Genomic DNA, 14,843 nt, shown 5'->3' with positions numbered 1-14,843 from the left:
CCAAAAACGTTTCATACCTCAATGTAATTATACTTATACCTCAACATAAATACTTTGATACCTCAACAATACCTTTTTTCACACATCAACCAACTTATTTTCATATCTCACCATAATTATTTTTACATCTCTTATTTTTACATCTTAACCATTTTTTTCAACATGACTTCACCGCCCAGCAGAAGTAAAGGTGTACTCGCCCCTGGGAACTGACGTCACAAAATCAACGAAGCAATAACCGGAAGTGGGGCGGGGTCAGCCCGCTCGTCGAAACATTCTTGTCTGACGTCAACATGGAGCGTTAGTGGCGGATGACGTCAGCTGCTTTTTCTGATTAGCAAACACGTCGGCGGTTAGCTTAGCTAGCATGGCGTCCTCAGCGGTAGTCCGAGCCGCCGGCCCCGCGGGAAGGCCGCCGCTCCGCCCGCCTCTGCCCGCCGGCGTCATGGTGGAGTCCGTGGACGACGCGGAGGGTCTGTATGTGGCGGTGGAGCGGTGCCCGCTGTGCGGTACGTCCCGTCGCAGGCTGACGTGCGCCCACTGCGTCCAGGCCGGAGACTTCGCGTACCTGGACGGCAGCAACGCCGAAAGGTGAGACGTCGACCAGCCGATCTTTGGATACTTCCAGCGGACTTAGACGTTGTCATTGGCGCCACACGAACATCATTTTTACAAAGTCGTACTTCTATTCAACTAATATGATGGTCAACTCAACTAACGCTAACGAGGCTGTAGAATAACTTAGCATGTAGCTGTTAGCATAACAATAACACAAGCTGACTTAGTATTTAGCCTCGTTAGCTAGCTTAGCATGTATTCGTTAGCATAACAATAACACTGGCTGACGTAGAATTTATCCTCGCTTACGTTAACACAGCAGCTAGCTTAGCACGTGGCTTTTAGCATAACAATAATAGTCGACTTAGTATTTAGCCTCGCTAGCTTTTTGCATCGCGGCTAACCGGAGCTAGTTGAGCACTTGGCTGTTAGCATAACAACAGTAGTCGACTCAGTGTTTAGCGTCGTTAGCTGTAGCACAGCAGCTAACTGGCGCTAGCTTAGCCCTGAGCTCCTACCATACAAATAACATTAGTTTAGGAAACATTCACACAATCACTAATAATTTTTCTTGTTAGGGCTGGGCGATATTGGCCTTTTTTTAATATCTCGATGTTTTTAGCCTATATCGCGATACACGATATATATCTCGATATTTTGCCTTGGTCTTGAATTAACACTTGATACATATAATCACAGCAGTATGATTTAATTGATTGATTGATTGATACTTTTATTAGTAGATTGCACAGTTCAGTACATATTCCGTTCAATTGACCACTAAATGGTAACACCTGAATAAGTTTTTCAACTTGTTTAAGTCGGGGTCCACGTTAATCAATTCATGGTACAAATACATACTGTCAGCATAATACAGTCATCAAACAGGTTAATCATCATAGTATATACATTGAATTATTTACAATCCGGGGGGTGGAATGAGTAGCTTTGGTTGATATCAGTACTTCATCCATCCATCAATTTTCTACCGCTTATTCCCTTTTGGGGTTGCGGGGGGCGCTGGCGCCTATCTCAGCACTTCGGTCATCAACAATTGCATCAACAGAGAGTGGACATTGAAACAGTGTAGGTTTTACTTAGTAGGATATGTACAGCCAGCAGAGAACATAGTGAGTTCAGATAGCATAAGAACAAGTATATACATTAGAAGTACATTTGATTATTTACACTAGGTTATTTATAATCCGGGGAGATGGGATGTGAATGGAGGAGGGTATTAGTAAAGGGTTGAAGTTGCCTGGAGGTGTTGTTTTAGTGCGGTTTTGAAGGAATACAGAGATGCACTTACTTTTATACCTGTTGGGAGAGCATTCCACATTGATGTGGCATAGAAAGAGAACGAGTTAAGACCTTTGTTGGATCGGAATCTGGGTTTAACGTGGTTTGTGGAGCTCCCCCTGATTCTATGTGTCTACGTTAAAACATTCTTGTTCATACTGCATTAATATGCTCATTTTAAACTTTCATGCAGTGAAGGAAATCACAACTAAGTCAATTGACCAAAATAATATTTATTAAATAGTTATTAAGCAGTGGCACAAACATTCATGTCATTTCCAAAACAGAAAGTGCAAGATTGTCCGAGACATTTTAATTGTCAAATAAAAATGAGCCGCTTATTAGGAAATGAAATAGTGTTCGTCCTTCGTTATGTGGTAGGTTAATACAGACGTTATTACATTTTGTTGTTGACTATTTTTTTTCCGTACAGTTGATCTGGAAATGTTTGCCTTGGCATTTTGATGGTGTGGGTGTGTGGCACCGAATGACGATGTTGACATAAGTCGTAAGCACTCCTCATTCTCTAGCAGGTGACTTTTTAAATGATGCTACATATTAGCAGTAATGCTACTTTTGGTAGCAACGCTTTTGGCCCACACTTGAAAAATTATGGTTGTCTGTTCAACATATTCCAACTTGAAGACAAACCACCACCAGACAATGGACCCACTGCTGTTCTTCTTGGGAATTAATTATTCCTTCATTCGCACCTTCTTTCTCTCGTATTATCACTCGCACAGCTCTGCTAGCATCTCAGCAAACGTAATCCATGCCGCACCTCTCTGCTCCGTGAAGGCGTATACGTATGTTTCCAAAATTCCTTTTAAATTCCTGTCAAACTTTAAAGTACAAAATGTATAATTTACAATACTATGGCTATGTTTTTCTTTATGTGGTGTAGTTGTCATATTAGCATGCTTGATATTTTACGGATAGATATTATCGCGTCGATATTTGACATTTTGACGCATATCAGCCTTATTTTTCTTGTTTTACAACTGCCACATCAGCAGATGGAGTATATACACATATTTAATACCAGTATTTAATATGTACCAGTATGGAGAGAGTATTAGTAAAGTAGATAGTATTAAGCGCTGCTCAAGCACCCGCCCTTTTGCCATGTGTGTGAAAATGTAACTTTTTCCTGGAGCCCTATTGTCCATTCAATTCGATTTGGAATACAAATACGCTAATTGTTATTAATTCTCCCTGAATGTTTTTTATTGGAGTTAAATCTTTGGCCATGCCCCCTTTCCCTCCCCCCAAGTGCTGGTCACCTACTGTACGTCTCCTCTGCTTACCTGTCAAAACGTACATTTTTGCTGGAAATACCAGTTTTTGTCTTTCATTCCCGCTGCCATTCTTATACCAAATAAAACATTGCGGGAGTGGGTTTGAATGGAGAATGGATTCGGAATTGAACAAACGGTCACCCCAGCAACGGAATGGAATGGTTAGTTACCTAAAGATCTCGGCTGTGTTTAGCGAGGTCATGTGACGTGTGTGCAGGTATGCCGACAAGATGGCGAGGCTAAGGACGCTGAAGGAGGAGGAGCAGCGGCTGCAGCAGAGGTGAAGGTTAGCTAACGCCAGCCTTTATGCAAACCAGTACTGATCACATGACCCGGTGCACCCACAGCGTGGTCGACGCCATGCACGGGAAGCTGCGAGCTGACGAGACGGTGAGTGGGCATGGCGAGTGTTGTGTGAGGGCGGTGGCTTGGAGGTCTTAGTGATGTTTGTGGTGTTCCCCAGAAGTGGAAGATGATGGCGAGCGGCGTGAAGATGCGGCAGTTGCAAGAGGCACTGGTGTGTGCTCGCGAGGAGGTGAAAAGCGGTGAGCGGTCTTCGTCCTCAGTTGCGGCAGCGCCTGACATCCTAGCTAACCCGGCTGCGCCCCACCCCAGACAAAGAGCTGCTGCTGCGCTCTCAGGACGAGCGTCAGCGCTTGCAGCGGCGCGCCGGGCGCCATCAGCTCAAGCAGGACAAGATTGAGCGCCACAACCGCCGCCTGGGCGAGCTTCTGGAGCGCCGCAAGCACGAGCTGCACGAGCGCCTGAGTCAGCTGGCTGCGCTACGGCGGGATCACATCGTGGAGCTGATGGCGTACATCTTCCCCGCACGCGAAGAGAAAGCGTGCAGCAGGTGAGCCCGCAGCTGCCGCCACCCTCACCAACGCGCTCACACGCGTGTCCCGTTCGTCCGCAGAGACCCCGCCGACGTGGCGGCTGACTGTGATGCCGCCTTGACGTCCAGCACAGTCAGCGAGCTGGCTGAAGCGCGCAGAACGACCTACCTATCGGGGCGTTGGGTCTGGGACGACCAGAACGGCGAGACCAGCATCAGCATCACAGGCCCCGCCGTCACGCTGCCGAGCAACGGAGACTGCTCCGCATACTACAGCTGGGTGGAGGAGAAGAGTACCAACCAGGGGCCAGGTAGCTCGCTTTGCCTGCCCACTTTCCGTCCGTCCTATCTGTCCTACCCCTCCTTTCCCCAGAACTGGACCACATCAACCCCGCCCACACCATCAGCGCCGCGCTGTGCTACGCCACCCAGCTGGTCACCATCTTGTCGCACATTCTGGACGTCAACCTGCCCAAGAAGCTGTGCAACAGGTGGGCAGAGCTTCCACTGGCATGCCGCCGGGTGCCTTCGCTTCTCAACTGCCTGACTTTTTCTTCCCAGCGAATTTTGCGACGACAACCTAAGTCGGTACCGCTTCACCCGGGCCCTGAACAAACTCAACACCAACCTGCTGCACCTGTGCTTCTCTCAGGTAGGTAACCATGGCAATGCGCAAACACCTCCTCTGCTCACACGCCTCTACCTGCAGCATGTGGACAGTGACAAGCTCCACCCCCACCACACTTTGCGCAACATCATGTTCCTGGTCTCCCTAGACAACGCCAACCTGGGCAGGTGAGTAACCTCCTCCTATGCAATTGAGAACACAATTGATGCTGCGCACCACTGATGCCGTGCCTCAGGACGGGTCCCTTCGAGGTCAGCGCTGACCTGGAGGAGTCCATGGAGTTTGTGGAGCCCGAAGCTTCCGGACTCACCGAGGATAGCGCGGATGAGGCGGTGACGGACGAAGAGACGGATCTCGGCACCGACTGGGAGACGGTTCCCAGTCCGCGCTTCTGTGACATCCCGTCACAGGTACGCAAAGATGCAGTTTGAAGTATAAAAGGATGCTGTATGAAGTTTAAAAAGATAGTGTTTGAAGTATAACAGGATGGTGTATAAAAGGATGGTGTTTGAAGTGTAAGATGGTGGATGAAATATAAGTTAAAGTTAAAGTACCAATGATTGTCACACACACACACTAGGTGTGGTGAAATTTGTCCTCTGCATTTGACCCATCCCCTTGATCACCCCCTGGGAAGTGAGGGGAGCACTGGGCAGCAGCGGTGCCGCGCCCGGGAATCATTTATTGTGATTTAACCACCAATTCCAACTCTTGATGCTGAGTGCCAAGCAGGGAGGCAATGGGTCCCATTTTTTTTTATAGTCTTTGGTATGACGGCTGTTGTTTGAACTCCCAACCTACCGATCTCAGGCCGGACACTCTAACCAATAGGCCACTGAGAGGGTTATATAAATAAATATAAAAGGATGTTGTTGGAGGTACTAAAAGATGGTATATCCATTGTGGATTGAACTTTCACAGTATCATGTTAGACCCGCTCGACATCCATTGCTTTCCTCCTCTCTAAGGTTCTCATAGTCATCATTGTCACCGACGTCCCACTGGGTCATTATTGTCACCAATGTCCCACTGGGTGTGAGTTTTCCTACCGAGGATGTCGTGGTGGTTTGTGCAGCCCTTTGAGACACTAGTGATTTAGGGCTATATAAGTAAACATTGATTGATTGATTGATGATATTTAGAATTATGCTTGAGGTGTAAAAGGATGGTGTTTGAAGTATGAAAAGATGGAGTCTGAGGTATCAAAGGATTGTGTTTGAAGTATAAAAAGATGGTGTTTAAAGTATAAAAGCATGGTGTTGGAGGTACAGAAAAATTGTGTTTGAAGTATAAAAGGGTGTTGTTGGAGGTATGAAAAGATGGTGTTTGAAGTATAAAAGGATGGTGCTGAATATGGTGTTTAAAGTAGAAAAGGATGTTTGAAGTATAAAAGGATGGTGTTTGAAGGATAAAATATGGTGTTTGAAATAGAAGGTGGTGTTGGTGGTATAAAAGGATGGTGTTGGTGGTATAAAAGTATGGTGTTGGAGGTATAAAACATGGTGTTTGAAGAGTAAAAAAGGATGGTGTTTGAGGAGTAAAAGGATGATGTTGGAGGTATAAAATGATGGTGTTTGAAGTATTAAAAGATGGTGTTTGAACTTTAAAAGGATAGTGTTCCAAGTTATAAAAGGATGTTTTAAGTATAAAAAGATGGTGTTTGAAGTACGGAAGGATGGTGTTTGAAGTACAAAAGGATGGTGTTTGAAGTATAAACAATGGTGTTCGAGGTACAGAAAGATGGGGTATGACGTATTAAAGGATGATGTCCATCCATTTGAAGTATAAAAGGATGGTGTTTGATGTATAAAAGGAAGGTGTTTGAAGTATTAAAAGATGGTGTTTGAAGTAGGGCTGGGCGATATGGCCTTTTTTTAATATCGATATTTTAGGCCATATCACGATATCCATCCATCCATTTCCTACCGCTTATTCCCTTTTTGGGGTAGCGGGGGGCGCTTGCGCCTATCTCAGCTACAATCGGGCGGAAGGCGGGGTACACCCTGGATAAGTCGCCACCTCATCGCAGGGCCCATATCACGATACGTATCTCGATATTTCGCTTTTGCCTTGAACGAACACATGATGCATATAATCTCAGCAGTAGGATGATTCTGTGTCTACATTACAACCTTCTTCTTCATACTGCATTAATATATGCTCATTTTAAAGTTTCATGCAGAGAAGGAAATCACAACTAAGTCAATTGACCAAAAGTGTATTTATTAAGCAGTGGCACAAACATTCATGTCATTTCCAAAACAAAAAGTGCAAGATTGTCAGAGACATTTTAAAAAATTGTCAAATAAATGAGCTGCATAATACGACGTCAAAAAGTATTCCTCCTTCGCTATGTGGTAGGTTACTACGGACGTTTTTAAATTCTGTTGTTGACTATTTTTTTCATACGGTATTGATCTGGAAATGTTTGACTCGGCATTTCAATGATGTGGGCGTGTGGAGAACATCTCGAATGGAGATGTTGACATGCGAAGTTTCAAACACTCTTCATTCTCTAGCGGGCGACTTTTCAAATGATGCTACATATTAGCAGTGATGCTACTTTTATAGCAACGCTTTTGGCCCACATTTGACAAATTACGGTTGTCTGTTCGACTTATTCCCACTAGAAGCCAAACCGCCGCCAGATGATGTACCCCTGCTGTTTTTCTTAGGAATTCCTTTTTCCTTAATTCGCACCTTCTTTCTCTCGTATTACCACTCGCATGGCTCCGCAAGCATCACGTTACCCATGCTGCTACCTCTCTTCTCCGCGAGGGCGTATACGTATGTGACGTATGACGTGACCGTATGTGGCGTATCTAAGAAGGTGCGCTTGTCGTGTCCGTGAGGAGAGACAAGAAAGAGCGAGGAGAGCCTGTAATGTAATGCCCGCAGCTAAAAGCAACTACGTGAGAACGTATACTCGAATATCACGATAGTCATTTTCTATATCGCACAGAGACAAACCTGCGATATATCGAGTATATTCAATATATCGCCCAGCCCTAGTTTAAAGTATAAGGTGGTGTTTGAAGTACAAAAAGATGGTGTTTAGTAGGTACAGAAAGATGCTTTAAAAATTATTTTTGAAGTTTAAACGGATGGTGTTTGAAGTATAAAATGGATGTTGTTTGAAGTATAAAAGCATGGTGTTGGAGGTACAGAACGATGTTTGAAGTATAAAAGCATGCTGTTGGGGGTTTAAAAAGATGGTGTTTCAAGTATTACAGGATGTTTAAAGTATAAAATGATGATGTTTGAAGTATTAAAGGATGGTGTTTGATGTATAAAAGGAAAGTGTTGGAGGTATAAAAAGATAGTTTTGGAGGTACAGAAAGATGGTTTAAAATATAAAAAGATGATGTTAGTGGTATAAAAAGATGGTATTGGTGATATAAAAAGATGGTGCTGTGGTATAAATAGACGGTGTTGGAGGTGTAAATAGATGGTGTTTGAAGTATGAAAGGACAGCGTTTGAAGTACAAAAAGATTGAGTTGGAGGTACAGAAAGATGGTGTTTGAAGTATAAAAAGATGGTGTTTGAAGTATAAAAAGATTGTTGGGGCATAAAAATATGGTGTTTGAAGTATAAAATGATGGTGTTAGAACCATAAATAGATGGTGTTGGAGGTTTAAAAAGATGGCGTTGGAAGGTATTAGATCGGGTTTGAAGTATAAAAAGGTGGTGTTGGAGGTACACAAAGATGGTGTTTGAAGTATAAAATGATGGCGTTGGAGGTACACAGTTGGTGTTTGAAGTATAAAAGGATGGTGTTTGGAAGTATAAAAAGATGGTGTTGGCGGTACGGAAAGACTGTGTTGAAGGTATAAATAGATGGTGTTGGAGGTATAAAAAGTTGGTTGAGGTATGAAAAAAAGAAATTGGTTGAAATATGGAAAATAATAATTTGGTTTAAGTATGAAAAAATAAGTTGGTTTAAATATGAAAAATTAGTTAGTTGAAGCATGGAAAAAATAAGTTGTTAAAGTACGGAAAAATAAGTTGGTTGAAATATACAAAAAAATAAGTTGGTTGAATAATTTTTTTTTAAATTTGGTTGAGGTATGAAAAAAGAAGTAGGTTGAATTGGGGAAAAAATAAGTTAGCAGTGGTGGAATTGGGCCAACAAGTGTGTTTCCCTCCCCAGCCCATGGATCTTTCCCAGAGTGCACTGCAGGTGTCCCAGCCGTCCATCAACACAGGAGGTATGATCTCATCTGCCGCCGCCTCTGTCACATCCTGGTTCCGAGCTTACACGGGTCAGCGCTGACCTCACATGGACAACTCAGACCTCTTCACTTGCCTGCCGCCATGCACGCACGTCCGTTGCACCGGAGAGACGCCGGTTGCCATGGCGACAGGGAGGCCAATCGCAGGCCCAGCAATGACACTGACACGCCTTTAAAGGGGCGGAGCTGCAAAGGTGAAATAAACAATGTTTTTCATGGATTTGAACTTGCAGTACAAGTAGTGAGAGTATATCACAAATACTTTGTCAGGGTTGAATCAATCCAACCTTTACCTGAACGTTACCCGCAAGGTGTCTTACCACGTGTACCACAATTACTTGCCAACAACAGCCAGCTGGGGGAACTGTTCTGCCAACAAAGTCCTGATAAAGCTCACATTGTCAAAGATTTTCACCAAACATCTTTAAACGTGGACTATTTTATGTGAACTCATTGGAGCCTTAAAAGGGAACTGTACTTTTTTTGGAATGTTCACAATCATTATGAAAGACATGACAATGGAGGGATATTTGTTTTGAATTTACTCTTAAAAACTACACCAGAAAATCTGTGCCCTGGACCTTTGACCGGGGGTCAGTGGAAGGGGCCGAGTGTCCGAATCTGTGAGTTTTAGGTGTAACCATACAAAATGAACTAAATAGCTAGCCTAAAATTTTAGCATGCTAATAAGAGGTTGGCATACTTCCAAGACATCGCCAAGTATCATAAGTCTTGATTTCTAGCTTTTAATACCCAACATTGGCGAAAAAGCTAACTAAAAATGTTAGCATGCTAATATAAGAGAAGTTAGCATACTTCCAATATGGTGCCAAGTGTCAAAAATTTGACTTATACTATGACTTAGACTTCCTTTTTATCGTCATTCAAATTTGAACTTTACAGTACAGAAAACAAAATTTTGTTCCACTAGCTCACGGGTCGGCAACCCAAAATGTTGAAAGAGCCATATTGGACCACAAATATAAAAAAGTAATCGGTCTGGAGCCGCAAAAAATTTAAAGACTTATATAAGTGGTGTAATGATGGCTACACATGATGTAAGTGGCTGATTAGCAATATTAGACTACTATCAAAACGACTATCAAAACGACTGTGTCGCAGGCTGACGCAAATCTTGGTTGACAGAAATGTTGAAATGTAATATTTATTCAATGCATTTTTACAACATTGGAAAACATTAGTAAAACTTCTTAGAAGGTGCGATAACTCCTGGAAACGAATGTCTTAGAATGGCCAAAGGAATAGGTGTGGGTGTTCAAAGTAAAGGAAATGTCAGGCTGTCTTATTGTAAGAGATTTATTACAATCTTTGCAAGCTGGGTAATGTTTGCTGTGGTCTGGAACAACAAGGCACACAAACAAATATCCGAAATGCAGCCGATATTACGTACAGATAATGTGTCATGAAACATGGAAAAATATAGTAAATTCACATAACTATCCATCCATCCATTCTCTACCGCTTATTCCCTTTGGGGTCGCGGGGGGCGCTGGTGCCTATCTCAGCTACAATCGGGCGGAAGGCGTTGTACACCCTGGACAAATCTTTGATTGATTGATTGATACTTTTATTAGTAGATTGCACAGTTCAGTACATATTCCATACAATTGACCACTAAATGGTAACACCCGAATAAGTTTTTCAACTTGTTTAAGTCAGGGTCCACGTTAATCAATTAATGGTAACCACCTCATCGCAGGGCCAACACAGATAAACAGACAACATTCACACTCACATTCACACACTAGGGACAATTCAGTGTTGCCAATCAACCTATCCCCAGGTGCATGTCTTTGGAGGTGGGAGGAAGCCGGAGTACCCGGAGGGAACCCATGCATTCACGGGAAGAACATGCAAACTCCACACAGAAAGATCCAGAGCCCGGGATTGAACCCAGGAGTACGCAGGACCTTCGTATTGTGAGGCAGACGCACTAACCCCTTTCCTAAAGGAAATTAAATGCGCTCAAATATAGCTACAAATGAGGCATAATGATGCAATATGTACATAGCGCTAGCCTAAATATAATGTTAGCATCGATTAGCGTGCAGTCATGAAGTGACCAAATGTGCCTGGTTAGCACTGGATACAAAACGATAACATAAACAAAGCTCACCTTTGTGCTTTCGCGCACAACATGAAACGTTTGGTGGAAAAAATTAGACAACGAATGAGTGGCATAAAACACGTCTTTCTGTGGCAGCGTTGGACAAAGTTGTACATGCAACAAACTGAGTCACAATTCACACAACGGTGAGTACAAGGGCCGCTGAAATTAGTAAGACAAAGCGTCACCCGTGTCGTGTTTGTCCTCCTACAGAAACCGTATTACAACAAAAAAACATATTTTTCACCACATTTTTTAAATATTTCCATACATTTTTGAAAAAGCTCCATGTAGCCACCAGGGCGCTGCTAAAGAGCCGCATGTGGCTCCAGAGCCCCGGGTTGCTGACCCCCGCACTAGCTCATGGTAGTGCAGGATAAAACAATAAAGTGCACATATAAATAAATAGATTACTGTACGGATAAATAAATTGCACTTTTTTATATGCATCCACGTTTATGGATGTATGTCACATTGTCTTTTTATTCCAGCGAGTTACTCCATTTTGGGGAGACTTGAGGGGATAATTATGTGTTCAAGAGTCTTACGGCCAGAGGGAAGAAGCTGTTACAGAACCCGGTGGTTCTGCTTCGGAGGCTGCGGAACCTCTTTCTAGAGTCCAGCTGTGAAAACAGTCCTTGGTGGGTGTGGGAGGAGTCTTTGCAGATTTTCTGAGCCCTGGTCAGGCAGCGGCTTTTTGCGATCTCCTGGATAGGAAGAGGAGTCAGATGATCTTTTCCGCCGTCCTCACCACTCTCTGGAGAGACTTCCAGTCTGAGACATTGCAGGCTCCAGTCCAGACGGAGATGCTGTTGGTCAGTAGGCTCTCTATAGTGCCTCTGTAGAATGTGGTGAGAATGGGGGTAGGGAGCTGTGCTCTTTTCATCCGACTTAAAAAGTGCATGCGCTGCGGAGTTCTCTTTACAAGAGCTCTGGTGTGTAGGGACCAGGTTATATTGTCAGTTATCTGCACCCCAGGAACTTGGTGCTGCTTACCATCTCCACCGCTGTGCAATTGATGGAGTGGAGCGTGGCTGGACTGGTGCTTACTGAAGTCAACAATGATCTCCTTGGTCTTGTCGACGTTCAGGACCAGGTTGTTGGTTTTGCACCAGTCAACCAGATGTTTCACCTCCTCCCTGTTGTCTATGTCGTTATTGTCACGGATGAGGCCCACTACTATCTGGTCGTCCGCATACTTCACAATGTGGTTAGTAGTGGACTTGGCGCAGCAGTCATGGGTCATCAACGTGAACAAGCAGCGGACTCAGGGTTCAGCCCTGGGGGGAGCCGGTGCTCAGGGAGATGGCACTGGAGGTGTTGTTGCCAACTCTCACAGACTGGGGTCTGTCTATGACAGGGGTGTCCAAAGTGCGGCCCGCAGCTGATTGTTTACCGGGCTGCCACACATTCTGCAAAAATTGCAAAATTGATAGTATTGCAAAAATAAAAACATTTTAAAAAAGTGGAATGGGCTGAAATCTAATGAGAAAAAGTGGCAATGTTGCCATGCAGGTAGTTTTTTTTTTCCTTTTGTCTTTATTTTCTTTTTTTTTCCATTGCTCAAAAAAAGGACAAAAAAATCTATGTTATAATGAATTATTACTTTAAAATTATCACTTTAAAATGTATTATGTAGAAAAAATATTGCATATGATGTGTGGTTGCCATATAAAAACAACGTTTTGACAAAAGAGCATAAAACAAACAAAATAATTGTTCAAACTTCAAATCGCCAGGTATATCGGAAGTTGATCTTGAAATGTAAGTGTTAAAAGTAAAATAAAAATGTATCACTTTATGAGTGGGGAACCTTTTGGATCTCAAATATATTTAGTAGGATTTTATTTAACTTTTCACTGAGATTACTCAAAAAAATAAATAAAATCAATGGTGTCTTGCATTATTGATCTTTGAGGGCTTTAATTGCTAAACAAAGGAACTATCCTGAAGGAATCAATAAAGTACTATCTATCTAAATACTGCATACTTCAGTTTTACTATAAAAAAAACAAAGTTGTCTGACAGAAAAGGCATAAAACCTTAATTGCTTTACTTTATATCAACCTCAAGATTTACTGTAAGCATTAAATAAAAAATAATAATTTGACTTATTTTTAAGATTTTAGTGACTGAGACCCTCTATGCTCCACAGGAGCCCTGAGGATTAAAAAACAATCCATATATTTTATTATGGTTTGAAAATGAAAAATATCAAAATGGCCCCTGCATGCTTAAATTGTTCGATGTGCGGCCCTCTGTGGAAAAGTTTGGACACCCCTGGTCTATGAGGAAGTCAAGCAGCCAGTTGCACAGGGGGGTACTGAATCCAAGAGAGGCCAGTTTGCTCACCAAATGCTGCAGGATGATGGTGTTGAATGCTGAGACCACCTCAACAATAGCGAAAAAGCTAACTAAAAATGTTAGCATGCTAATACTGGCGTGCTAATATAAGAGTAGTTGGCATACTCCCAAGATTGAGTCAGTTATCAAAAATCATGATTTTTAGCATTTCAGACTAAACCTTAACAATAAAGCTAATAAAATGTTAGCGTGCTAACATTGGCATGCTAATGTAAGAGAAGTTAGCATACTTCCAAGATGACATCAAGTATTAAAAATCCCTGTTTTTGTTTTTATTTAAACACTCAACATTAGCTAATAAAGAAATTGTTCACATGCTAATGTAAGAGATGTTAGCATACCTCCAACATGGTGCCAAGTATCAAAACATGAATTTTTGGTTCAAACGCTCAACTTTAGCGATAAAGCTAATAAAAAAATGTTAGCATGCTAACATTGGCGCGCTCATGTAAGAGACGTTAGCATACTTCCAAGATGATGTCAAGTATCAAAAATCATGATTTTTAAAACATACAAAATCAAACTAAAAGGCTAGTCTTAAACACTAATATATTAAGATTATTAGCATGCTAATATGAGATGTTGGCAAACTTTCAAGATGCAAGTTTACCCGAGGGCAGCCGTGGCTACGAAGGTAGCTTACCACCACCAGGAGTGAATGAATGATGGGTTCTCACTTCTCTGTGAGTGTCAATAGAGAAGTGCTATATAAATATAATCCATTATTATTTTTATTATTAATATAGGCTATATACCATTCTTACAATATATTTAATTTGCTACCATGGGAAGGAAATCCAATTTTTTGTGTAGCGGCTTCAATTTAGCTGTGGTCCCACGTTCAGCTATGTGTTTGTGTGTGTATGTGTATATATATATATATATATATATCTATATATATATATATATATATATATATATAGATATATATATATATATATATATATATGTCTTGATTGGATTATCCAGAGAATAGTGCTCGATACCGTGGTAGAGCGCAATATGTAGGTGTGGGAAAAAAATCACAAGACTACTTCATCTCTACAGATCTGTTTCATGAGGGGTTCCCTCAATCATCAGGAGGTTTTAATGGAAGCATTCACATACAATGGTTTATATAGAGCACAGAGTGGGTGGGTACAAGCAGGCGTAGGGTGTGGTGATTGGCTCATGTGTTACCTAGGAGGTGTTTCCGTTTGTGGCGGCATGTTGAAATGATTTCACTGCGCTTGTTGAGGGATGATAAATCTGGATGATATATAATAAACAGTTTCTCTTTTAAGCATAGGTTGCATCTTTTATTACCACTGTTGTAAGGTGAGCTGGATGCAAGAATTTGCCATGTTATTAAATATTCAACATTATTGTCTTTGAGGTTCCAAATGTGTTTGCTGAGTTCTGTAGAATTCTGCAAAGTCTGGTTTCTAAAGGAGGCGTTGTGATTATTCTATCTTGTTTTGAACGCTCCTTCGGTTAATCCTACGTACGTGTCGGATGTGT

General features: G+C 42.3%; 1 protein-coding gene across 1 annotated transcript; it reads left to right on the top strand.

Moving 5' to 3' along the window:
- Window positions 1–234: 234 nt before the first annotated feature.
- On the top strand, window positions 235–10,313 carry atg14 (autophagy related 14). Its single transcript, XM_061894905.1, has 11 exons — window positions 235–591; window positions 3,373–3,435; window positions 3,503–3,545; window positions 3,619–3,700; window positions 3,771–4,008; window positions 4,072–4,301; window positions 4,364–4,481; window positions 4,552–4,642; window positions 4,700–4,785; window positions 4,854–5,028; window positions 8,770–10,313. The coding sequence occupies exons 1-11, from the start codon at window positions 368–370 to the stop codon at window positions 8,890–8,892; spliced, it is 1,473 nt and encodes a 490-aa protein (XP_061750889.1). The 5' UTR covers window positions 235–367; the 3' UTR covers window positions 8,893–10,313.
- The last annotated feature ends 4,530 nt before the right edge of the window (window positions 10,314–14,843 follow it).

Source organism: Nerophis ophidion, linkage group LG03 (genome assembly GCF_033978795.1).
Source record: "Nerophis ophidion isolate RoL-2023_Sa linkage group LG03, RoL_Noph_v1.0, whole genome shotgun sequence".
Classification (NCBI taxonomy): Eukaryota; Metazoa; Chordata; class Actinopteri; order Syngnathiformes; family Syngnathidae; genus Nerophis; species Nerophis ophidion.
This window is presented reverse-complemented; position numbering and strand designations above follow the sequence as displayed.